A 27977-nucleotide genomic window follows, 5' to 3' on the forward strand; every position below is an offset into this window, starting at 1 on the left:
AAGTCCCTCCCCTCTCGTGCAAATGGGCAAATTCGATGTGGAGCCATTCTGATTGGCCGAATAAAAGACTGGAAAGTCAGCAGCAGCAGCACAGGGCAGGACGAGCGGTAAAAAAACAACAAAACAAGACAGAAAATACCAATGCAGCTTTTGCTTTTTAGTTGTTTTTAAACACTGTATTTTTCCATTTCCACATAACCATCAAAATGACATGTTTATAGTTTAGAATGTTTTATTATAGTTTATTGTGATAGCATTTTAATTTTTTTATGTTTTTATGTTTTATTTTTCCAAAGAACAAACACAGCAAATAATGTTGAGGCGGGGAGGCAGGAAGAGAAGGGACAAGCAAGAGGAGGGCCACATAGATAAGATAGATGGATCGATCCATAGATAGAGAGATAGGATTGATAGATGCGTCAGGTTTGGCTTGATCCTCCCCTCGTAATCCCTCTGGTTACACACACACACACACACACACATTCGCAAACACACTACATGTTGCTTTACAAAGAATAATAATCACAATAAGATTAATAACTGTCTGGATATATCTAGGAATAAAAAAAATAAAACGAAAGAATATGAGAAGACCACACGGTTCAGGAAAACCGATTCACTCACATGGCTGTGAAATCCAAAAGCTCCCTACAGTTACACAGTTAGCCTGGAGAGAAAACAGCTAGGATAAACAGAAATATATCGTAGGCAGGCTTTGTGTGTGTATGCATGAAGGGAAGGGGAGGAAAATATCTGTAATACGCGGGTTTGGATTCATCTGAAATGACGCAAGTTAGACACAAAATTCAAACTAGGCCTGCTTTTATGTCTTTAAGTGTGTATCTACATACGTGTGATGCATCGTCAACTAGCTAGTTAGTGGTAAAATGCCTATCTGCAGATAAAGGGTCAGTTTCATTGATTTTGGCAGCTGTCCAAATCTCTCAGAAGGGTGGAGTTAAGGCAGACAGCTGATCTCAGATCAGATTATAGGGGCTTAGTGGATCCCCCTCGTTTTTATTTCGTTCATGGACAAAACTCAGGTAAAGAATAATTTGGCATTAAGAATAGGTACAGCGCTAATGCTACCACACAGTCTGAGAGAGAGAGAGAGAGAGAAGGGAGATTAACCATTAATAAACCAAAGCAGGAATATATGATCGCATCAGTAAACTGTTACTTCGTTGATCTCAAAGCAAAACAACACTGCAGCAGCCATCGATCAAGCTCTAAGCAGCACATGTTATGCATCTGCTAATTCAACATACAAATATTAGCCTGCTTAAATGGAAGATGCCATGACATTTTCAGGTAGGTCCATCTCCACCACAGCCTTTCAGAGCCTCAGCGTAGTCATGTTAACGGCACGATATCATCCATACTCATCGTCATTTAAAAGAAAGGGCACCTTCAACCCCCACATATGACAGAGCGGCTGGGTACCTTAACGTTTAAATGAGAAATGTAATAAATTGATAAAGAGCTGTTTGGAGGTCCAAACTGTCTGGCTTCACAATTAACAGCCAAAAAAAGCTACAGAAACCTGAAGAGCCATATATACACAGAAATAAAAATGCCTGATAAATAGCGTTTACAAACAATGTTTTGATTTCCAATTTATACTCTTTTATTTGTTAATTTCTTAATGGCAGCCACTGCTGTCAACATCCCTTAATGTGTCTTTAAATGTCCCACTTGTCTTTTTCAATGTTTCTGAAAAGGATCTTTTTTCACACTCAATGGTTTGGTCTTTTATTCCCTCCCCAGACAATTTAAAACACTTTTTTAAGCCACAAACAGTTTGTAGTGTTCATTAAATACAAATCATGAGCAAGTCAGCAGAAAGGACACTAAGACAAGAGAGAAACAAAATAACGTGATGAAAAAGAGGGAAAGGACGCACCAAAAAAAACAAACATAATTTGCACTTTTTTTTCCATGGACAAAATATACAGAGTGACTTGAATGCCAACTACATCTTACATACTGACATACTGGAATAGCCATATCATCCCTGCACACAGAGGCACAGCATGAACACTGACTCAACATGCAGAAACATGTCCTGTTGTCAACGTGCTGTGTAATTTTCTTTAAAAACATGTACAAACGTGTACACACACAACACAGCACATGGTTTATTCCATAAAGTCAGTTGTTAAGAGTGAGTTTAATCTCTAACCATGATCTTGTCTCTATCTGGACAAAGTCAACTCACTGTTACTGAAAATATAGTTTATTTTTTTTATGATTCTGAGGTACTAAATTATCCCAACAACATCCTCATGAATTAAGATGCATGGATGTTTTTAAATAAAATGATTAAAACCTGTTCATCCAACCAACTGCTAACTGTGAACTGCTAAACTTCAAAATTTGGTCGGTATATCTGCAGGTGAAGCTGACTCGATCCTCATAAGATTGTTGAGAGTCAGGCCAATTTATGAGAATGCAGCCTCTAGACCCGTAGGTCACGAGACTCGGGTAAAGACATGGCTGAAAGACAGAGAAATAGTCACAGAGAGGGAGGGGTGGATGGATGGGAAGAATGGATTTATAGAGAGAGGTTAACAAACTGTTAGAGAGCCTGGACAGTTCTGTAGAAATGCAAGGAAGGGTAAGAGAGAGCGAGAAAGAGGAGGCAGGGTTGGGTCGAAGGAGGTGTTTTTTATTTTGGGGATTCAGCAGCAGCCCCCTCCGGCCTGTTGACCTCCCTGGCTGCCAGACAGTGTGGAGTTGGTGGTAGGGTGCTGGGGTCCAATCTTAATACCATTAGCCTGTGTGGAGACAGACACAAAGAAAAAGCAACTGGTTAAAAGCCACTCAAAAAAACACACGTATCTTTACTATTCAGAATAGAATGTCGTACGGACAAATACTGCATTGCAAAGTAAAACATTCCTCCTCTAAAACATATTACTAGAGTCACAACCGGTTACATTCTTTCTCAATCAGCCATGACAATGAAAGCAAGCATGTAGAATTTGGTTCAGCAGTGAAAATCCTACACAGTTCATCGATGCCCACATTACAGAACTGGATACATCTCTGCAAAGCAACAATTGGGCACTTCATGGTGTCTTTACAAACAGTTTGCTTGGGATTCATACTGAATCCATAGAATTATATTAATATATTTGACTTTTGTTATAGTGCGATATGATTGATTTTGGTTATTGCTCAGCCCTAATCCCTTGTCTTGACGTCTGTCTCTGTGTTCTGATTATTTCACATTATTTAGATAAATGTAATAAATTGAACCCCTTACAGGCTTTATTTTAAAGTCCTAATTAATCGACTCAATAAAAGTGGAACTCAAAGCGCATTGACTATGACAAGAGAACCCGCTATTATAATCACTGACTTAATACACATGAATGAGCGTGTCATTGCTTTCATGTGGAGAAGCCCACTGCACAGTGTTCCATTAGATCACATCATAGAGGAGGCAACAGGTGCTGCTTCACTGTACAAAGGCAAAGGAAACAGCAGCGACACATGAGGGGAAAAAAGACAGGCACTTATAAAACAGAAGAGAAACAGAGAGAGGGGGCAGGCAAGTGGGTGGTAGACTCAGTTCTTTCAACTCTCTCGCCTTTACTCAGCCACTCTCTATCTCTCTGTGTACAGTGGTGGTCACTTACTCTCTCTCTGTGTTTCATCATCTCTCACTCTCTCTCTCTCTCTCTGTGTGTGGAAGTAGCACAGTCAGCCTTGCCTGCTCCCTCTCCCTCTGTGTGTATTTATCTCTCTACCTCTCAATGTAACTCCCCTTCCAACACTCAGCAGCAGTAGCGCCTCTGGGAAACACTGTATGCCTTTAAATCACATTTATTGAGCTGGGGCCATGTGTGTGTCTGAGTATGTGTGCGAGTGTTTTCTCATAGTGCCTGCCAACATTTCTGGCGGGGCTTCCCTCTCTCTCTCTTCCAGCCAGTCAGCTGATGTGGTTTGGCCGGCCGTCTTGTTTTTACTCTATCGTACTACTTACTAAGAACAAAAACACTCACTGGCCAGCGAACTCCGCTGCTGTGTCACTTGCCATTTGTACTTAATGTCTGACTGGATCAAGAGCCAAATATACTCTGGAACAAATGCGACCACAGATAACACACACACACACACACACAGGCACGTGGTTCTGTTTATAAACTTCATTGGCTGCCTTTACGCTGCCTCCATGTCTGGGTTCACATTTCTTGGATTGCATTGTCCACATGTTTTGGGCAAAATGGGCAACATGCAGACAGTTTGTGTGAACCGTGACACAATTTACATCACACATGGAAAGTATTAAGGGTTGACTGATATGGATTTTTAAGGGCTGATAATGACTTTATCATTTAAGCAGATATTTATTTATATAAAAATAACTTTTCAAACTAAAAAAAAGTAGAGGAAGCTCCCAGCAGCATTTCTTTTACAGTTAACTGAAACAAATTTTAACAAGAACTATGACAGTTTCTGTGTTGACTGAAAATGATGTCTGCAGGACACATTTACCACATGTACTGATTGATTTATGCAAAACAAACCACAACCCGGCCACCTAACAGAGCCAGGATGCTAGCTCATACACAAAAAGGTTGTTTTAAAGTTCCACGATAAGTAAAGATAGTAATATAAGGCAAAAATAAAGAAGCCTACACATCATACCTGTAGCAAAATGCTCTCCACTCTGTGGTTTGTTTGTTGGTGAACCTGCTTAAAACTGTAGCTGCTACGCTGACAATGCTAGCAGGCTAAATACAGTTGCTTATATTCTAAATATGTAACTGTTACATGTACACTGTAAGTCTCCAACACTGTCATTTAGTTTTCAACTGAATGGAGAGGAGTATATTAAGCATGGAAGTGTCCCGGACAGCAACAGCAGCTAATGGACAAGATTTGTGTGGATAGTACATATGGACTTAATTCTGTACATAATGAGGACGTGTTGCCATCCTCATTATGGCCTGTTGTCTGTGCCAACAGCTGTTGAACAGTTAAATTCTGCATTTTACAATCAGACAACTGCTAACATGTGTAGGAGACAAGCTATTATTTGAGCAAACTGCTATAATTCAGCAGCTAACAACCAAATGCTTTCTGTGTACACAAGCACGTGCATGCCCACTGTACGTGAGTGGTCACGTGATATGCGTTTTCTGGCATGTTAGTATGGACGGGGATTGATACGTATACTGTACAGATCTAGGAAGCTTGTGTGAACAGAGATCATTTTACTTTAAAAACTTAGCATGCAAACAAAAATATAGCCTGAAATACGGTTTGCCTGGTACAGGAAGCATTTGTGAACTGCGGAGAAGTATCTACAACTTTAGCTGGGATGAAAAAAGGTTGTCTTGTTTTGTTGCTGACCAAAGAAGGACGAGAGAGAATCAATTCAGAAGTTATGCTAAAAACCTAAAAATATAACTGTGGACAGGTTTTCACACGTCAACTGAATTTTTGGATTCAGCAATCCAGGTGTGAAAGTGTTCTGACCATTGTTAATTCTTGCTGACAGCCTAGATGTCTTGACGTTCCTGTCTGGATAGCTGTTTCACTAAGAAGATAGCCATCTGCCTGACTGCCTCTCAGTAAGTTTGCTATGCAGTTTACAGACAGACTAGCTGACTTGTTTGTTTTCTTACCAAATGACTGAGATCTTGAGGGATGTGTGGAATTTATGAGCTGGCAGATGCAGAGAGAGAGAGAGAGGGAGAGAGATAGCATGGCTTGTGGAAAATAGAGCAGGTGAGAGGAGAGAGTTTTGCTTGGCTAGAGTCAAAAGCAGAAGAGAGGGGGAGCGTTGCAAACCACACACACTGCTGGAATAACAACAGCGAGGAGAACAAAGACTGGAAGAGGAAAGAAAATGGCCTTAAAGAAAAAAAAGAGTGAGAATGGAGAGGTTAGGGGAGGAAGAAAAAAGGGGAGGGAATAGCGTCTCACCTCATTGTTGATATCAAACACCCCTTCCTGGATCTTCTCATAGATCTCCTTGGCTGTGTTGATGAAAGCCTGAGACAGAGACGGGGAGTGGGAAGGACACAGAGAGAAGAGGTTAGATTCATATTTGTAAAAGCACTCTGATAAAATAATACATCAAAGGCTTGGTAGAAACCTGGGAGGGACAAAGTGTATATTTTGTAGAAAATGGGCTGAACCATATATCCAATGGTCCTAATGTGCAAAGAAGCAGGAAACAAAGTCTGTAGCTGTACTCACTGGTTTAATAGTGAGCTGCCTGCTAACAAAGACAACATTTTTGATAGCACCAAAACCAGTTTAAAATAAACTAACTTTTGAAGGAATATAGCTCAACATTTTGGGAAAATGCTTGAACACTTTTACTGAAGACAGGGTGTGGTAAGTGTCTTCTAGCATAAAGACCGGAACACTTCCTGACCTCTGCTGTATAACTGCTGAGGTGGGATGTAAAGTCGATTTTCAGTTATCTGTACATGAGGATACATTTTTCTGATGACTGCATATTCATTGCTCCCTGCATTTTATCACAAATATCCCAACTTTCTACTCCTTACATTTTCAAAACAGGCTTTTAACTTTCATTTTAATTGAAATTAAGGGGAATTATTACGAATCATTAAGCGCTGCCTTCCCAACATCAAGACAGATTTAAAGAGGTTCAATCAGTACTTGTTGTTAAACATAAGTATCTGCACTTCTTCTTGAGTAAAGAGTGTGTACTTTTACTACCTCAGCACATACAGCCAGACAGATACTTGATTCTTAGGGCAATAATAACATTGATATTTGGAAATGTTCAATTTAATTGATTTCAATATACTGCTGACGAGTTTAGTCTTGATCAGTCAATGTTCCCAGATGGAGAACCTTTATTATGGAAACACAGTCTTCTCATTATTTGTTTGTGTTAAAGTGGAATGTCTTGTTACTAATTGGTTGACCTGTCGGCCCATGTTAAATGTGCAATCAGCTCAAATTTGCCAATATATACGTCAAGCACTGTATTCCAATACCTTTTTAACTTTGTGTATAATAATAATAGTTTTTAAAAACTTACCAGTTATTTTACTGGTCAGGAATCGAGCCTTCACTTATTGTGTAGCTACGGGTGTTGGGCGGTTTAAATTTCGTCAAATAAAACCACAGCTGATATGAGGAAGATGACATTGCTTGACAGCCTTTGATCAAGTAAGAAAGGCCTTAACCTTCCTCAGTGATATCACATTTATGTCTATCGTACACTCCCATTATTCTGCTTCAGTGAAAACAACGATCAAGGCAGAACAATGCGCTCAGAATGCTGATGTTTGTGTGTCAATATGTAGACAGAGTAGAGAATATGCCCTTTTACCAGATTAGATGATATAACTGAAGACCTTGTTAGATGACGCATCAACAGGGAACAGAGCTTTTTCTAGGCACAATAATTTATACAACAATAGGATCTGAGCTGAATATACACATAACACACACGATCGGTTTTCTCTCTCGCTAAATCACACTCACACAGAGGATCAGAGATGTCAGAATAGAGTGGAATTACGCTCCCTGAGCAACTAGCCTGTGGTATTGTTGCATCCGTCTCCAAGGATACTCTTCTAATGTTTGTGTGTCAAGGGTCTAAAATGGTGAGCAACTGGGATGATATCAACTCAGATCACACACACACACACACACACACACACACACGAGTCTGTGGGGGAACTCAGATCTAACCATTTTTACACTTAGTGTTCCTTAAGTGGAGTCCTTAAGAACTGAAAATTTGACCTGAACTCCAATCCGGCACCCAGTTGGAAATAGACTCTTCCCCTGTTAACTCTGTCCCATTTCTTTTTTTCTACACATCCTTTTTACGTCACAACTTCCTATTCCTCCTTTTTTGAGTTGATTGAAAAATTAAATTCCGATGTCTGGAGATTGTAAAGACAGGTAGAAATAATAGGGAGAGAAAACATAAAGATGTAGAAAACATACCTATAGAAACATATTTTAGGAAATGGTAACAAGTTAAGAGGAGAGGAAGAGGAAGAGTTGAGAAGGGGAAACAAACAAAGACGATTAAACGGTTAATCAAAAAATTAGATTTAGAAATAAATTAAGTAGAAAACAGTTGTTCAAAAGAGGTTAACAGATAAGAGAAATAAAAAACTGAGCAGAAACAAGCAGCGGTTGAGAAAAGACTCAAGGAAAAATAAGGTTAGAAGACAGGGTGTGGAGATGAGACTGTGACAAGCTGCTTACAGGAATCTCCCTCACTCCCTCTCCCTCTCTCTCTCTGGACCATCCTCTCAGCCCTTGTGTCCACCCACAGACCCTCATGACAAACCCAGCGCCCTGATTGGCTGCTCGGTGTCGCTGGAGGTAGGGTGGAGGTTATGAATATGTATGAACCATAACTGGTTGATACACTGGAGGAGAAGGGCGAGATGATGGATAAGAGGGGGCAGGAGGGGGAGGAAGCAAGTGGGGGGGGAGAATGAATGGAAGAGGGCAGGAAGACATGGAGGAGGAAAGAGAGGAAGACACGTTGGTTCAGGGGTGGGAGGAGAAAATGGTTGGAGGATGGGAAGGGGGAGGGGAGCGAGGACGGGTGGGAGGTAAAGAGCAAATGATGGACGTCGAGGGATGGAGTGCGGAGAGATGAGGGGATGGGAGGAGAGGAGCTGTATCTGGAGGATTCAGAGGACACTAATGAGACAAATTAATCATACCACACACACACGACGTACAGACACACACACACCCCTCCCCCCTCATCCTAACCCCAGAGCTCCACTCAACAGCAGTGTATGGGAGTGTGATTTTGCATGATATAGGCCAGTCAAGAGGCTAGAAAAAATAAGGAAAAAAGCAGTGTAAACACACACACACGCACACAGTGATGCCCTTGGCTAGTATTCTGTGCTGTGTAGAATGGGATTATTTATGTGACTGGATAAGTGAGAAAGGGGTCCCCGAGGACAACACCATGCATTCGTTGCACACAACAACACCAGGGGTGTGTCTCTGTGAGAGGCGGAGCACTGTGCGCCCTGTGCTAACTGCGGGTCAGGATGCTAAATGTGGAGCTGGCGAGGTTAGGCTTCAGGTTGGTTAGCTGTGATGCTACAGGTAAACGGCAAAGGCAACAGGAGGATTGGTCTCAGTGTGATGGTTACTAGAAACAAGCTGGATTTGAATTACATCATTGATTGCACATCTGTTCACTATTCAAGATTCAATTTAGTTTTGATGATGACAGAGTGCAGCTCACTGGTGGTAATAAAGAAGGCAGGTCTGTAGCTACAACTGAGTCAAGGTTTCTGCAGGGAGGTAAACACCTTTTTATTACCATAAAGAATGCAACTTAGTACCCTTTTCATTGTCACCTTGGCCAAAGTATCAAGTTCCATGCTTCCCAGCTGTATATCACAAGAATAACTCATGATACAATTCATTGAACAACATGGACCCAGATAAGGGGCACAAAATGGGCAGACGAGTACGCCTATGAAAAATGATTTAGTCATTTAAGTTATTATTTTTCCCAAACTGATGCTTGCCCATTGTGAGAGGAGAATCTTGACTACAGTAACTAACAGTACTTGGCAATAAACATTTGATCACTGGTTTCCAAAGTTGTTTTTTTTCAACTTCAGAAGGGGTTTCACATTAATGATGACACACAAAATCACACATTTTTTCTTTATCTCCCCCCCATGATTAATTAGGCAGTGGCCTGTCTGGACTATGAATTGTCACAAATGTTGGGTTTGATAGGCTAACCATCAGTTTAAAGTGTTGGCATGTTAACGATTGATTATTACTATTTGACCAATTAAACCCGGACTGTGAACTGTCACAAACAATGACTGTAAATAAAGATGGACAAAACTAAAACAAAAAGAAAACAAATATCTCCCAGTGAACAAGTGGTGACACACACGTAGAAGATACAGACAGATACTAGAGAGTTTGTGGCGATGTGAGCTAATCATGGTGTCTCTGCTTTTTAAAGAAAACCATGTGATCTCTGCAGCGTATCTAATACGTTACTTCCTGCCTCTGCCTGCTGCCCTTGGCTGCTCCACCTCTTGCCTGAATAATGGGGAGGATTTGTTGCTGTTGAGAACACGTCTGTGCAGAGAATCTCCCACTGTGTTGTGCATGTATGAAAGCCAAACTCTGGGTAAACTCCGGACTTTACCCACAGGTCATCTCTGAAAACGGCTTTATAGTGCTGCAAGCCACCAGGGTGAGATCACAATGAATTGTCTTTACTTCTGTAAGATGTGATATCGTCCGTCTTCATATTATAGCTGTGACGGTATGGATTTTTTCTCACTACGGCGATAAAGCAGTACCGACCCCATTCACTGCAACTAACATTGCTACTACAGTTGCAAATCAAAGGTGGATGAGAATAATTGGAACCGGTCCCAGTCTTAATGCACAGCCAACAGGAGATGATGGACATGGATCGAACTTTGCATCCATCAATGATTTGCTGAAGACAAAACACCATCAAAGCCCTCCAGAGGGCCTGATGATTATAAACACTTCCTGACATTAATCATGACATTTATTATAGAGATTAAGATTTATTGTGGTCTTTGGTGAATTAATTCCATGCTTTCATTGTGCTCCAACAAATGGATAGCTCACTCTAGATACAGATGTCAGCGCTGATATCTGTGAAATAGCAACTAATGTCTGTGAAATTCTGCTCTGGCACTTCTTACAAGAGAAGATTTATATGAGAGTTAGCATTAGTGTTGGCCAGCAAGCAGCATTCACTTTTAAGAAAGATTTTTTTTAACAACATGCATCAAAATGTAGCATTAATCAAAGTATCAAAATGATGGTGTGTATGGGTAAATCTACAGTAGGTGTGAGTGTGTGTGTGTGTGTGTTATTACCTCCTCTACATTAGAGGCAGTCTTGGCTGAGGTCTCCATGAATATGAGGCCGTGTTCTCTGGCAAATGCTTCACCTTCTTCTTTCTTCACCTCTCTCCTCGACTCCAGGTCACTAAAACCACACACTTGTCAGTTGCATACCAATTTCCACCATAACTCATAAAAGGTTGATGCTAATTACTAATACATTTATAAGTCAAGTTATTAATAGCTTGAATTTTTCAAGTTTCAAGGTGTTTGTATCAACATTACATATGTGACTATAACTATATAGAACTGTTATGTAAACTCTGCTACAGCGTGAGCTGTCATTTACCTGTTAATTTTATTATCGAGGAATGGTTTTATTTACTTTGAGCACTAGCTGCACCATTGAGCGTCAAGTCAAATTTCGAGCAGGGTGCAGCAATCACTGTGCAATGATCTCAAAGAAAAATCTCACCTCTTGTTGCCAATGAGCATGATGACCATATTCGAGTTGGAATGTTGGCGAGCATCCTCTAACCAGGTCGTCAAGTGGTTGAAGGTGTCCCTTCTGTTGAGACGAGAACAGATTTTTGGTTTCAGTTTGACAGTACTAAAAATAGGACTGAAATATAAATCACAGATAAAGCACCTATCTTGTCACAATCTCCAACACGCACATAGATTTGACTTCCTCTTATAACACAGATCATTGTTGCGCTTGTTACTTCCTTTTTCAAAATGTACAGCCCTTTAGACATGCATTTGTACAAGCAATAACAGTTTTCAAAATGGATTTTTGTATTTTTACTTTTATTCAAAATCTGTGGATGTTTCTGGTTGTGCTTGGAGCCTTATGTCTGTAGGCCACTAGGACGCCCCAACTGCAGATCCTTCCCCTTTTCATTCTAATATACTGTATAATACAATCAACCCAATGGCAACTAATCTAGAACAATTGTATCGTACATATAGACATATACAAATACAGCCAGGGGGTTAAAAACAAGACATCAGTTACGTAAAAATACACTTTAGAGCTGGGCAGCTGGTATGAACACCCTCTGGGCTTTGCACGACTGATATCATGCATTTTTGTCACAGTTGGCATAATGTTATTGCAGCTCACTGAAGTTCGAAGTTGATGACAGTTTGCACTGGCTTGTCCTTGTTCTCATCTTACTTCCCTCAAGCTTGAGGCATTATGTTCGCGGTCCCTATGGTGGCCCCAAGAGGTTCTAATTTCCAGTGAGCCCCACAATACTGAGAATGAACTCAGCCATGCTGGCTCTAGTCTACTGACAGATTAGGTCAGAATAAGAAACGCAGGATTCTTCTTCTGAACATAAATTGGCACAGAATTATATCATCGGGCAAATGGTCTTTTAGCACAGAAGAAGCTGGTTTTTGACCTTATGTTAATGCTGCACAAAAAAGGTCACAGGGTCATTAAAAATCACTACAAATGAACCTATGGGGACCAAAGAGATCAATAAGAAATTTTGTGTCAATGCAGGCTGCAGTCATCAATATATTCTGCTTTGGACCATGGTGTTGAATGGCTGGAGGAACTGACCAGCTGTTAGTGTGCTGAAAAGGGAGGCGGTAAGATTTCTGAAGCTACAAAGCTTCAACACCTAGTGGAGACTTACATCCAGGTGGATGTTTATCAGATATCCTAGCAACATGGCTCTAGGGATGTGGGGATGTCAGTTCGTCGGTCGGTTGGACCAACACTTTGCTCCAGATGTTAATGCAATGATGACAAAGCCTCATGAAACCTCTGCACACCCACACAAGTTTGTTTTTTTTAATGCTAGCTGGTTGAAAATGGGTGGTACTGGGAATTAATTATGTCATTAATCTGAAAGTACCAATAAGAATGACGACAACATATCCCGTGCAAACGCTAGGTGTCCACACCCACGTAGTCCTGGGGAGAGCTCTAATCAGAAACAGCAGGTGTGAAGATGGTTTAATAATCCTTTTCTCCCTCCGGCACCAACATGATTCATTCCTATGCTTTAGAATGAAATGTCTCAACAACGGTTGGAGGGACGGTAGTAAAGTTTGTATTACATGTTGATGCCCCTCAGGATGAACAGTCATCTTGTTGGTGAACTGACAATCCCATCAACCACATTTGAACTTCAGTGTAACTTGGTATGTGTGAACATTCTAAGACACAAAACTTAGAAAGCATATATGATGAATACTGTACCTGCTTGACGTCACATTTAAGCATGCTAGTCCTGATGTTAACATTAGCTCAAAGCACCGTTGTGCCCAGGTACATCCTCACTAGCATGGCAGTGAATGATTTTCATACTTATCTTTCTGGAATTGCATTATTAGTCATTCAAAGTATGTTTTTTTTTTATCAATTATAAATAACACGTCTCTCTATATATATATATATATATGTATTGGGAGGTCATGCTTAAATTTCTCTCACACATTTGGTGTAATAATTCTTATTAATGTATTCTTTTATAACAGTGTTATTTTTTTTGAATGTTTTATGTGTTTTTGTATTTGTAAAGCATTTTTGTAACAATGTTTTGGGAATTACTCTTAAGAATATGCTCAAAACCTATAAGATGGAACTTTCCAAGATGCTGGGGGTATATCTTAGTTTTAAGGCTCTGGACAGGACACAGTCTCATCATAGCATTTCATTTCTCAATGTTCCTCAGCACAACTTCGTTACAGAGTTTGCGGGGACTGTCTGATTTGCCGTTACCTTGTGATGTCATAGACTAGCAGTGCTCCTGCAGCTCCTCTGTAGTAAGACCTGGTGATGGACCGGAACGACTCCTGACCAGCCTGCAGAAACACATACATATATTAATAAACAGAAATTGAAATTTGAATAATTGAAATGACCACGGACGACTGCAGATCCTCTGGTTTTAAGTCTTGATCCTGCTGGAGTGTAACATCGGCTCAACAGGCCTGATTTGTTAGTCCTGCACTACACTGTCCCACCGGCTCTGCTCATCTGTGAGTCCTGGACATGCAGTCTGGTCACATACATGTTCTGTACCAGTCCTGATTATTCAGCAGAGTCCAGCACCATGTTTTCAGTCAGTCAGCTGGGGAGGGGACAGGACAGAGCAGAGCCTGTAACTGGATACAATGGAGTTCTCTCTCTCTTTCTCCCTTTCACAAATCCGTTCTTTCTCTCTGCCTGTGTCTACTTTCCCTGGTTACAAACAACATGGCAGATGATGTCAGCTGATGTGTTATTTACCTGTGGCATAAAAAATGACAGTCTAGCTAGCTCGTCAGGTCACCTTGCAAATTGAATCCCTCTTCCTTTATCACTCCTTTATGTCTTACCTCCACCATCTCTTCTTTGCATTGCTCATCTTTTCATTGTTTTCCTAGAAATCCCTAGGTCTCCTCTCTTTGTATCACTCCTTTCACCATCTAGAATTCTTACCACCACCCCCCACCATGTCCATTGATCCGCCATCTCCGACCGATGTACTGTAACAATGTTGTCTGTGTTTCATCCAAGCCAGAGCAGAAAACAAAAGAGCGCTCTATCCTAGCAGCTGCAGGCCTGTACTGCTCTGACCTCAACAAAAAAGCCAGTCAGTCACAAACAGTCTGAATCATTCAGCTAGTCAGTGGAGCAGGCTGCCAGTGAGTCACCAAGGAACTCAGTCTGGTGGTGAGCGAAGCACTTAGTCACTTAATCAGTTAAAAACTCAGGCAGGAAGTAAGTCAGCCAATAAAGATCCTCCTCTTGTCTCGGGCAAGTGTTTATATATTTGGGGCAAGTGTAAGAAAAAGATGCTTGTCCCACTGGACAAATTAAAAGTAAACAAAAAAATTCAGAGTGACGAAGACTCAGATGTTAATAAAAGCTTGTCACATTTTAATAATTTAAAAACTAAGTTCATGATTTAAATTTACTGAATGTTTGTCAGACAATCAGTGAAAATGGAAACCAACCAAAAGTAACAATGCCATACTCTAGCCACTTAATAGGATTGATAAATGTAGTCATGTACTGTACATGCTGACACAACTGATTTGTGTATTCTGCATTTGCAAACAAAATTTAAAAAAATAAATTGTTGTAATGTTAGCCGGATGAGTGATTCTTGTTGCTAGACTAGAGCCATGTAATGTATTTGTCCAAAGAACAGGTGCCTATAAAGTTAATGCTGAGCCCTACTTAGTTAGCAAAAACCTTTAAATTAGTCAGCCAGAGGACCAGCCTGTGAAACAAACACCAAGTTAAAGGGAACAGTCAGTCTTTCAGGGGGCAGTCAACCAGCCACTAATGCTATTAGTGAATAAATGATAAATAAGGGTGAAACAGAGGGATCGCCGGGTCTGTCTGCCATCTGGTCTACATGCTTGAGTGTAGAACACACAGACACACACACACACACACACACTTAGTCATACAGAATGTTCGACCTACACACAATAACCCAGTGGGTTTGTCTAACTCTTCAGTAGTAGTGGTGTACAATGAGTCCTGTCAGTGAGTGAGTGAGTGCTACTGGTTATTATTTTAACAATCTAAGATTTAATATCAGCACTGTGAATGTGATTATCCAGCTGCTATGATAGAAACCCTGCAGTAGCCAGAGTTTTGACAGGCACTACCGACATCAGTCAGACTGCCGCGGCTCTCACAGCATTTTTAGTGGAGCGGTGGCTCCACCTGCTGATCATATGGTAAATTGCATGCACACAACATCTTGGAAAGAGACATTTTCCCTGGGAAAAAACCCAAAGGCTAAATTATTGCATCTCTTTTCATTATCTATGATTGACCTATATGGAAATGTCACAGGGTCACAGGTGGAACAATTACTTTTTTTAACAGGCTTTATGAACATATGGAATGCTGAAGTGCAATATTTATTTTACATGGCAATCTGAACTTTCTTGATGTGAGAGTAGTTAAAAATACAATATATTGTATTAGCTAATTTGACTCCAGCTGTAACAAATGTATATATAGATAAAAACAAGCAAAAAAAGTTAGCTGTGTGAGTATTAACTCTTGACCATGTGTAGTGTATCCACCACAGAGAAAATGTTACAGGCACTTTAGATGTTTAATTCATAACTATGATTTTGCAGCAGGAACAACCCCAAACACACAACAGAACTATTATCAGCGACATTTTTGGGTTGTTTAAAGTGTTTGATTGTTTGCTAAATGAAATCAATTGATGGTATTATTTGTGCCAGCATGCTTACTTAGATTTTTGTGCCTATAACTTTAGCAAAGTTCAGTAAATGGAGATACAGTATGCATGTCGTTATATTATATTGCTTTGCTGCACCAATACAGTGTGTTCTGAAAGAAACAGAAATCAGATTTCAGACAGTTTTTGTACTGATAAGACTGTGGCAGCATGCCAATGTTTCTTTTGTCCTGCCCAAAATGTCACTTATATATTTATATTTTGTGTGTGTAAAAACAAATTTGGTACATACTTGGTTCTTACAAAAGGTATTTAACTTTGTTGGAGTTTTTATAGTTGAGTTGTTATTTGTAGAGCTGTACATAGACTCTTAAATCCTTGCCGTCTTCGTAACTGATCTTTTTAATGTTTTTTCTTGTAATTAACGGTTATTATACTACATTTATTCTGATATGTTCTTATACCTCATTTAGGTTCCTTGTATATTTACATGTCTGTGTACGTTTTTGTGTACAAGCTGTAAATAAATAGAGAATAATGCAAAAAATTATAAACTGACTGAAGGTGAAGTCTAGAAACATGCATGTTCTCATGCACAGCCTGAATGGCTTACAGAGAAAGCCGGTAAAGAGCCAGAGAGAAGAACTGGATCTTTCACCACGTCTTGTTTTGTTTTCCTAAAAAAGATTTTTCACCATTGTTTTCCACCATGTGGCTGCTTTTGATGTTCATGGAAAAAAGAAGCATTGGCAGCTAAAAGGTAATTTAAAAAAACGGACACAGTGTTAACCTACATAAATATTTGTGTTTGGGCCACTAACTGCCCGTTTACCTATCAAATAGACTCTAGTTTTTAGCCACTGACAGACAGACAAACTGACAGAGCAACACCCCCCCCTCTTGTTTGTGTTTGTATTTACTTTCATCCCATATGTTGCATCTCTGGTCAGAATTTTCAAAGTAGATATGAAAGAAATTTGACCTGCTCCTATTTTTATCATTAAGGTCAATTCACTAATAAGAACTGTTTGAACGCACTCAATATTTGTGCCGATTGAGTTAAGACTATTCCCCTTTATCAAATTACTTTTAATTTGATGAATTTGAAAAGTACAACAAACCAGAAATTCTGTTACCACCACCTGATTTTCAGTTTTTCATATATTTATAATATAAACAATAGTTACCGTATCCCAGATCTGCAGTTTGATCTGTTTGCCATCTATAGTGATCATCCTTGCTCCAAACTCCACGCCTAGAAACAAAGACACACAAAAAAGAGTGGCAGTGAGAGAGTTGTATTCCAACTGCTGGAATAATAAATAATCTTGTATTTATTAATCTAACAGTTATGTCATATTTGTCCCCACTGAGATGACATCAATTGTTGTTTGTTGCAGGGAGAAAGTGAAACCCTAAATCAGAGGAACTGGTTTGCATGTTTAGATGTATTTCATTACTAATGACCCATAAATCGTTCACTTGGTCAGCAGCTTGAGGCTAGCTACATATCATTACAGTACAGGTCTACTTAATTTACACCAAACAGAAGAAGCAATTTTGTAGCAGCCATTTTGCATATAGCACCAAAAAAATTAGGTAGAAGCAATGTTACATTTTATGAAATTACTGAACAGATTAAAAAGAAAAAAAAAAAAAAAAATATATATATATATACACATACAACATATATTATAATTTATATATATATGCACTGCAAATAGGTTCTGATGTTAACTGCCCTCGAACTAGAAACCTCTGTTTCAATTTATATAAAGATGTTTTGTATGGATTTGTGCTCTTACCAATGGTCAGGTCGTGAACTGGCTGAAACCTCTTGTCTGTGAACTGTAGTAATAGACATGACTTCCCAACACCTAAAATACAGAACAACAACAACATTTAATTAGTGTATAATACAGCGTCTTATTGTTACACACAACAGCATGAAAACCACTCCCGATTCATTTTCAGAGTTTTCACATATGCTGGAATTAAATTTTACACAGGTACCAACATCACAAGGAAATTAATTCAATTCAAGGTGAGAAACAGCAGGAGATTCCCCACTGGATTCACTGAGAGCGAGTGGGGGTGGGTGGGGGCGGGGGCGTCGATAATACTTCTAACACACGACAAACGCTAAACTGAAAAAACAAACGAAAAGAAAACATATCTCACAGTCGAAAGGCTGTGCCACACACGTAGAAGACACAGACAAAGATGTCAAGAGAGTTTGTGGTTTTAAGAGCCGGCATCAGTGTCTGTGTGTTTTAAAGAAATCACGTGATCTCCACACAGGAATAAATACGTCGCTTCCTGCCTCTGCAAACAGCTGCTCCACCTCTCGCCTGAATAATGCAGAGGATTTGTTGCTGTTGTGAATGTCTGTGCAGAGAATGTCCTGCTGTGTTTGAAAAAGGCTTTAGTGGGAATTTACAAATACACAATGACAATGATTGCCTTGTCCATATAATTCATTGAAGCTTAATATGGAAATGTTGGCGCCATTATCCAGGTCAAACGACCCTAGCGGGGAGCTTCCACACTGCTTTTGCCAACTTATTGCGAGTCAGCCAAATTAACTTGAGCTAGCTAGTAGCGAGCAAACTGACTAGCTGGCTTCTTTGTATTTGTGAGGCCACTGTTGGTTTTCCAAAGGGTACTGGTGAATCTGCTCACCATTAACATCACTTTAAAGTATGCTTTCATTTGGGAACGCTGCACAGAGACACCGACTCTCAGATGGATTGAGATACAGCCATGTTGTGTCAGGATACATTTCTTTAACTTTACATTTTTGGCTTATATTGGTTTCACTACTTAATTACAAATGCAGCAAATCATTGGATTACAAATAAGATGATGATCCCTGCAAATTCCACTATGAAGTCAAAACTAATATCAATCACATTAGGCAATTATGTGGAAATGATGTATGTAAACAGAATCAACGGATTCTCGTAGCAAACTACTAGATCAAAAACAGTGAGCTGTTATTTCCTTGATACAAGCTAAAACAAACACAGAGGATAGGAAACACACCAAACAGGTTTGATGCAGCATTGGCTACACTGCAGCTGCAAACATTAAATTTTTTCAGCATGTGTAATGCGATTACCAGAAGTAACAAAGCAATGAGCTTTATCTTACCACAGAGGATAGGTCGCTACATTAAAACATATTTAAATTAGTTATTGGTAACAGAAGTGGGGGATAGAACTAAGACGACAACACGAGTTACACAAAACTTGATTTTACATTTTCTGGCTTGACCTTTTCAAAAGTGAGAATCTGCTTTGTTTCTCTGTTGTGAACTGACAATAATCCATCCATGTATAAATATATCATTATTGAATATTGAGTTTTTGACTGTTTCAAACAGACAGTTCTTGGTCTTAGTGGTTGAAAATGACCACTTAATTTGTCAAATTCCACCAGTTGAAGCTGGTTCAGGTTAAAGTCGCATTGATTTACCGTCATAAATTCAACCTTTGATAAAGTCTGATTTAGTTTAATGTACTTTACTGAGATTGCACAAGAAAGACAACTCCACTGTTTGAGAATATGAAGGACAGGAGAGTAAGGAAGCAAACAGGATGCTAATGAGACGGCCAGAGATTCGACATGGTGACAGAGAGGGACATGGTCTTCCTCCTCCATAGTTTCCAAGGGTAACCACCGCCAGGCAGTGGCGTTGCTAGGCAGGAATTGCGTGATGATGATAATAAGAGACGGATGGAGGGGTGATAACGAGTGCAGCTTTAAAGACGTATTTTTCACCTCCATCCCCACTTGTGTGTGTTGTCAATAGCCAGTACCTGCCTATAATACATTTTTACACCCAACAACGGTAAACACAGGGGAAAAATTACGTTTTGCTTCCATTTGCAAAATTTTTACAAAGGAGCAAAATTAGACACAACACTATTAACAGACCATTCCAGCAACGCATTACTTCCAATTTCTGAAAATCTGTTATATTCTTATACACAGTTGCACCTTAACTTACAGGTATCAAAAGATAGCTGAAACATGTAGGCTGATGCAGAATTTACAGCTCCTACAAACATTGTTCTTTTTCAGGTAGCCTATTAAGAGATGAACATGCCCAATTCCAGAGCCCAATGTTACATCTTAAACAACGATCTAAAACTAAAAAATATATATACATAAAAGTAGGGCTGGGCGATTTTTCGATCCCGATTCGGGATCGCGATAAAATTTTGATCGATTTCGATTATCTCCTCGTGACATGTATTCGATCTCACGTGGCAAAAGTAAGCGCAACAACAATGTCGGAGTCTGCCGGCTGCCGTCTGCAGTTAGGACACGACACGCCCCCTTCCCATCGTGAGAGCTGCTGCAGTTGCGAGAGAGAGAACAAGAGAGAACGAAGTTGAAAAAATGAGTGAAACTGAAGTCGGGGACAGCGAAAATAATGCCGAATGTGAGAGCGACATCCCTACATCACCCGGAACCGAAGACATTTTCGAAAAAAAGCGTAACGCGACGGCAGTTGTGTGGACGTGGTTTGGATACGGCTAAAAGGGCGAGGAGCAGACGAAGCCGGTCTGCAAAATATGCCGGCGGTCGGTACCAGCCAGGACGGGAAACACCACAAACCTTTTCAATCACCTGAGACGGCACCATCCCAGTGATCACACAGAGAGTTTGACTCTGCGGGCTCAAGTTTGCACGACACCAAACAAAGAGACAGGCAAGACCACTACGTCTCCCGTTAGCATCGCTAACGTTAGCGATGCTATGTTAGCAAAACAACAGTCCATCCAGTCGTGTTTTGCAGCCATTGCCCCATATGAAAACAATCGAAGCGGGGAAAAAATATAACGAGCGCCATTACTTATTGCTTAGCTACAGATATGATGCCCCCGAGCACAGTGGAGAGGGACGGCTTCAGGAAACTGATCAAAAACTACATATCGTGTTAAGAATCGAGATCGATCAATATGGAAAAACATATCGTGATAACATTTTTTCCCATATCGCCCAGCCCTACATAAAAGCATAAAAGACAAAAGGAACCCAGAAATTATTAAAGCTTCGAAAAGCTTTAACTATCTTTGTTGATTTTTCTTTAAAAAAAAAGTCAACATGATTAATTGATTATCAAAATGATGTTATTTTGTCCATTCAAGATCCAATCTTGGGGACCTTGAATGTACCATTGTTTACGGCAATCCATCCAACATTTGTTGAGATACTCTGGACTTGGGCCACTTAAAACACAGTAGTCAGAATCAAAGCATTGGCTTCCAGTGTTTGTTGCCAAAGGAAATAAGAGACACAAGGAGAAATTATTTCATGTACTTTTTAGTCAAATATTTTAAGTTGATATATCAATGTTAACAATTATACAGACACTGTGCCCAGATACTAACTTGATCTGTATGTGAGAAAGCAATTGTCTGAGTCAATTGATACAGACATTCTCTTGCGTTTTTCCTGCCAGTCCCCAAGTAAAAACTCCTGATAATGTCATTGAGAATACAGAACGTATTCAGCATCATGTAAATGGTTGTTTTACCTACTTTACTTTAATCAGCTCAATAGGTTGTGCTGCAGATGTGTATGAAGCGGATAAGGCCGAGGAGATGATGCACTGCTCACTTACAGCACTAACCTGAAGCTCAGCAAGGTCAGCAAATTGCAATGCAATCCCCAATGAGAAATCGAACAGGGACTCTGTCCAGATTAACTGTCCTCCCACAATAACTACAACTGAGGTGTGTTAAAGCAAGGCAACTGTGGCTATGGTACTCCGGCTGCCCAATAACAGTCTGTTAACGGTCCCTGTGGCTAACAGAAGGGAACTCAAAAAAATACATCTCTGTGGGACTGAGTGTATCAGAGGTCTAAAACACTGGTGGTGTAATAATCATAGTGTCAACTGCTTGAGTCCTGTTGGGGGCATTTGTGGCATTTCATCTGCCCCTCCATCACTCTGACACGGTAACGCTCAAACAGAAATTCATTAAACATGAAGACTAATGAAGATATTACCTAGTCTAAGACACAGTTTGTAGAGTTGAGGTCTGTAACTGCTTAAAAAGTTTTTGCTGAATTTTTACAGATGTTCAGCATATTTCCACTTGATTATAAGCGGGTGAAATATACCATTGTTAAAAGGTTACAAATAATTGTAAGGTTAAGTTCTATTCACCAACATCTTCAGTAAAAAAATTGACTAACGAACTTCAGTCCCTTCATAATAACTGCTTCTCCCACTGATCAGTGATCCACCAAAATTGTCAAAAATGGGGTCAAGGCAGAATGTCTGTGGCCGTACAGGCAGTGTTTCATGGAACAGACTATTTTTGGAGGTTTAGGCATAGAGACTATAATTTCCTCTCGAGTCAGTCAAACTTTCAGATCTGGGTGGACAGGCTGGCTCGAGGCCAGTGGAATATGAGAATATTCAATCCCCACTAATTACCCAGTAGTTATTTCTTAAATTTGTTTGCCTTTTTATTTATTGATGGCATTCAGTAGAGCAGTGAATCCCACTTAGGTGTAGGTGTGGGGTATTTTTGCAGTTGCTCAGGAGTACGAGTAGAAAAAAAAACAACCCACATGCTCAATGTGCTTTTTATAAGGTACAACAAAAAAAAACTACTAAAGCCAATTATTCAAGTTTATAGCACACAAACTTGCAAGCCCAAGGCCAAATGCCAACAGGGCAAAATCAGCTTCCTATACATTAAAGGCAGAGTTAATTGCTCCTAGAGATGCCTGTAGTCTTAAACAATTCAATTAAAAAGATAAAGTCTAGACCAAAGACCACTGACAGGAAGTTCACCAACTAGACTTAATCTGTGAACATTATATGGGCAGCATTTTATACTCCAAGACCTCCTATATCCATCCACGTTCAGCCCCATGTCGTACGACTGGGAAATTAGTAATGTATACAGTTGACTTAACTGTGCTGCACCTTCATGCAACTAAACAAGGTATTACATAATTAATTGAAATCTTGTTCTAGTTGTGATGAGGAGAATAAGCTGATTTAAAATTGATTGAAGTGCATTTCTTTGTCTCAATAACATTGATTGGCGGGGACTGTCAATGAACCAACTTACAAAAACTAAATCGCTCAAATTCAAGTAATACATAATCGTTTAGCATGTTCAGACAATAGTTTGTCATTTTGTGTAGTTCCCATCACACTGAGGCATGTTCAATTGTTCATCTTTCCAAAAAGATGTTTTAAAAATGAGGTGAAACATGATTGACAGCTTAGACTGACTCGTGATTGGCCCGAGTGTGAGTATCGACAGGAATTTGCTGCTGAGGCTTCCATCTAGGGCTGCTCGATTATGGAAAAAATCATAATCACGATTATTTTGGACAAAAACTAAATCACGATTATTCAAACGATTATTAATGTGCCCTTATTTTTTTTAATGACTAACCGGAAGTACCAGTCACGTCCGGTTCCGGTAAACACCGATTACGGCTGCGTGTCTTATTCCTACGTGAAACCATGCAGGATATCGTTGCCTTGTTATTCAAACCCTTAATGATGGCAACATTCTCCATAAAAACACTTTGTAACTGAGAACTTTGAAATTCCCTCTCATTATTAAATGTCCCCATCTTTATATTCAGACTATATCAACACGAAAATGCCCTCTGTTTCACCATTAGACATTGGGGGATAAAGTCTAGCAGATAATTTGTGTAGATCACCAAGGTGTCAGTCAATATTTGTACGTCTATTTGTATGTTTTGTATGGCGTCAGCGCATGTAAGATTTCTATGTGGACCACAGGAAGATTAGCAACCACTGTAGCTGAGAATAATGGGTTTAAAATAATGAATAAAGAATGACGCAGTGTTACCATTATGAAAACTGTAAGCCTACTTGTTTTTGAATGTATTTGTTGTTAAGTTACCAGAAAACAATGATAATCACACTGATCATCACAGATGCGAAATTAAAGAGATTTCCACAGCAATTCCAACTAGTCCTGTTGGAGCTAGCTAACCAAAATCATGTGGACACCAGTTGATACGGTGCAGGTAAGGGTTAGACTATGACCTTGAGGGCCACAGAGAGCAGAGCAGGGCCTTAGTAGTGTGTGTGAAGCATCATTTAACAATCAGCATGCACTGCTATGGAGACCAGACTTTGAAACTAGTCTAGTGGTAATTTAAAATGAAGATATACCATAACTTGCTTCTGTAAATCATGACTCAAGATGGCAGTTGATGGGGTACAGAAAGGTACACCGCTCTGAAATATGACAAGCCTCTGACAGTGAAGCTCAGGTACAAAGTACCATCCATTGAATGCCAATTAGTCTGCAGAATAAGGAGCTGAAAGGTAAGAGTGTAATGTAGATACAAAATAATACATTTTTTTTTATTGTTATTATTATTAGAATCATGGATAACAAGTTATAAAAGGCTGAACGTTTCTACAGCCACACATCTAAAACAAATGGTAGTTGGACGCCAATGTAACCAAGTCCTTATTTTGTCATTTGTTATTTGTCTCATTAAAAAGGGAATCCCCATCAAAAATTCACTATAAAAAAACAATTTACTATGTACAGAAAATCAAAGCTTAAACAACTATTAGTAAACTGCGGATATTAAAAACATTCCAAAACTATTATGTATACAATGTATTATGACCTCTAGAGTTTAGTCAATTATAATTCAAATGATTTGTTGGTTACAGCCTCAAAGATTACAAAGGGATTTAGCACCATGTTAGTCAATATTTCATGGACTAAAGTTAAGGAATTAGTTCTGTGTTTAAAATAACCTGACTGACTGTTGTGCGGGTTTAAATTACCCGTAGCAAACAATTAGGCTGAAAAGATTATCGTCAGAATCAGTTTAGATGATGCACAGTCCAATTTTAACACAGAATAATAATATAACACATAATTATACCCATGTGTGCACTCTAAAGGCCAGTTTCCTGCCTTATTTGTATGTGTGCTACCTGTGTTGTTTTCACTGATCTCTTTGTTGAAAGAGATCTTATCATCCAGCAATCAGAAGCAAACATCCTCCAACAGAACTGACTCCCTCAAATATTTGCAGGCCAGCCGCTTTGGCTCTGATCATGTTAACAGCTGCAGCATTCGCAGGACTTAATTATTAACAAATGAAAAATCCAGGAGGACACAAAAATTACAAAATAGATTTACAATCTGTCTGCACACACACTTTTTGTTTCTCATCTAAAAGAAGTGATCTGTATTGTGAATGCAGAGATTCAGTGACTGCTGCAAAAGAAGCGCTTCTTTCCATTTGCGTGGTATATTTTTTAGATTTACTCTTCAATCTCTATTAAAAGTCAACATCACGCTAAGTATTTGGCTTATCCACCTCATTGCCAACAATGGGAGAGTGACAGCAAATATTAAACATGTCCTCCACTTAGGCCGGCGTTGTGTTATCAATGCCACCACACAGAACCAGGACGCAGTGGATTAAGATACATAAATGCAACTGGTGGGATCGGGTCATCGTGATTGGAATTCAGTGACACAGAATATCGAGAAAATTCCATAAGAGTAGGACATCTGTGTATTGGCGGTGTGTCACAGATGAACCAATTGAATGAAAACGACTGAAGTCCCGGCTGCACAGGTAGTCAGCGATGGTCAGAAACCCTGGAGAGAAGTTTAAATGCCATTATCCAAGTTACTTACAAATCAATCCAGCTAGTAAAATTGGGTTTCTCAAAACTGGGTTAGGGCTTATCCAGGATGCTAAAATCGGCATGACTTTGAAATGTGTTAATACAAAAAATGGGAGACTAGTGTGCATGTACACACAGTCATTGGTAGTTAATAACATTGAAAAACTGAAACTTTATTATACAGTGATCATTTCTACAATATACTAAGGACCCCTTAAAAATTCTCAGGCTATACTTGGCAAAATTCACAATACTTCAATGAACAGCCAACTGCACTGGGTGTTTCTGGTGTGGGCACACATGTAATCAAGTTAGAAACTTGGCTGCAGCTCTCTTCTGTACGCTACTGGAAATAAACAGCAACAGCAGTCAAAACTCTTTCGCAATATCACTGAAGTAAACATGTTGCGATCCCCTAAAATAAATCAACATATATTCATGTTGTCATCCGTTTCCACACATGTTCATCAATTTCTGCCACAATATTTTTTCTTGCTTAATCATTCTTTGCTAAAAATGTACAAAAACAAACTGCATGTAAATGATCACGAGAAGTATTTAAACTATTATCTCTTCAACCAGAAGCAGCAGTTTGGGTGCTGAGTGCATAGTTGAGGTTGTGGTTTGGCTCAAAGTGTTAAATCATCCTGACACATTTCTCCCTCCATCTCAGATGACTGCTGTTAATCCTGCCTGTTCTCTCTCAAACCAGTGCTACATCACTGTCCACAGCAGCATTCCGAATGCACCTGCTGCCACCCTGCACGTTATCGCAGCAGGCCCCTCATCAGGACAGCTAGCCAGAAAGATACACACTTGACAACATGTACTACTGCTCCGCCGCTTTTACACATATTGGCCTAAACCAGGGACAGAGGTCTTGAGATAAATACGTGATAGAGAAGTCAACGCGGTCCAATTCGTTCACAAGGAATCACTCCCCTACGCCATTACCAGGAATATTGAGAGGCTTTAGCTTGACGTTCTGGCCTTTCCAGGTGGGCAGCTTAGCTCGAATCAACATTGTTTTTGACGATGCAGCCACAATAAAAGACAGATTGAAGTAACGATTGTCAATATTCAACGCAGCGTCAATCCGCAGCCGTGACAGCTGTTTCCTACATATTCGGTGAAACCGCAAAATGAAAGCTAGGCAGTTAGCTGGACTTGCTAGCCGTGGCTAACACCCCCTCCCCTCGGCGCAAACGGACGAAAGGCCCAACGTTTATCTCTAAGTGTCAACAACTGCTAACGCCAAAGTACAATAGGAACTGCGTGTGTCATGGCGCCTGTGTGCAATTTCCCGTCACTGTCACGGTACTTTGGATCCTAAACAAACGGGTTAACGGTGAAGAATTGGGAGCTGTCATCCCTCTCCTCGGCTTTTACCACGTCATTGGACCGACCAACACTGCGGAAATGCTCCGCTGGCTAAGTGCTAACAGCTAGCAGGATGCTGGCCGCCAGGGTGGCGGGCGCTCGCTTCAGCCTACCCGTGTCTCCGATGATGATGTATTTGAAGAGGTACGCGTACGCCATGGCCCCTGCTTGGTTCAGTCAGCTGTCTCGACCGTCACGCTCTCGTTGAACCGACTGTGGACCGTGTGGAGGAGGCAGCTGGGTTCTCTCGGTCCGTGTGAGGAAGGAACAATAAACAGCCGAAGCCTCCGCGCTACGTCACAAGGTCCGCCCTCGCCACGCTACAGTATGAGGCCTTCAGGGCACCCTCGGACATTTTCAAGTTGTTAAATACGCTGCTTGTTTTTCTACCAAACTAAATACACTCTGGCTAGTTTGTACGACACCTTTTCACACGTAGACTAAAGGCACAAGATAGAATTTGATAGTCAAATCGTTTATCGAACTGATTGCTACATTTAACAAGTATTGTCATAAAATCATTGGGAAACTGTCTGAATTCGGCCCCTCGCGGCTGAATTGTTTCCCACACCCCATAACCCATCAGTGAGTAATGTCTGAGCAAAGCCTGGTCGGGTCACGTGTTCCTGTAGAGACTCCCTTCATCAACCTCCACGTTTTCCTGCACAGCAAACACACTAAAACACAGAGGGATAAAGTGGCCGGGCTCATAAGATAAGATATCCTTTATTGGTCCCTTGAAGAGGAAATTTGAAATAATTCAGCATTAAGAGTCAAAAGATGGCATCAGGAAGTAATAAGTAACATGCAATACTTAAGTGTAAGGATAATACTACTTAAGTGTAAGGGATATGAACAAATAGAAAACTATTAATGGAATAAAATCTA

General features: G+C 40.0%; 1 protein-coding gene across 1 annotated transcript; it reads right to left on the reverse strand.

The window, feature by feature from the left end:
• Nucleotides 1-1603: 1603 nt before the first annotated feature.
• Nucleotides 1604-27391, reverse strand: rab2a (RAB2A, member RAS oncogene family). Its single transcript, XM_061083799.1, has 8 exons — nt 27203-27391; nt 17830-17901; nt 17212-17279; nt 13588-13670; nt 11323-11415; nt 10881-10992; nt 5941-6009; nt 1604-2777 (listed from the first exon to the last, which is right to left on the reverse strand). Exons 1-8 carry the CDS (start codon nt 27246-27248, stop codon nt 2682-2684), a joined length of 639 nt encoding a protein of 212 aa, XP_060939782.1. The 5' UTR covers nt 27249-27391; the 3' UTR covers nt 1604-2681.
• Nucleotides 27392-27977: the final 586 nt, after the last annotated feature.

Source organism: Limanda limanda, chromosome 13 (assembly GCF_963576545.1).
Source record: "Limanda limanda chromosome 13, fLimLim1.1, whole genome shotgun sequence".
NCBI lineage: Eukaryota > Metazoa > Chordata > Actinopteri > Pleuronectiformes > Pleuronectidae > Limanda > Limanda limanda.

Bases quoted from the DNA above. Each gene is read 5' to 3' on its own strand.
- rab2a (XM_061083799.1), bottom strand. From the start codon at position 27,248: ATGGCGTACGCGTACCTCTTCAAATACATCATCATCGGAGACACGG. The intron at 17,280-17,829 runs GTAAGAGCACAA...CTTTGTTTCTAG, and splicing joins AGTTCACGACCTGACCATTG to GCGTGGAGTTTGGAGCAAGG. The intron at 11,416-13,587 runs GTAACGGCAAAT...TCGTCTCAACAG, and splicing joins CTAGTCTATGACATCACAAG to AAGGGACACCTTCAACCACT.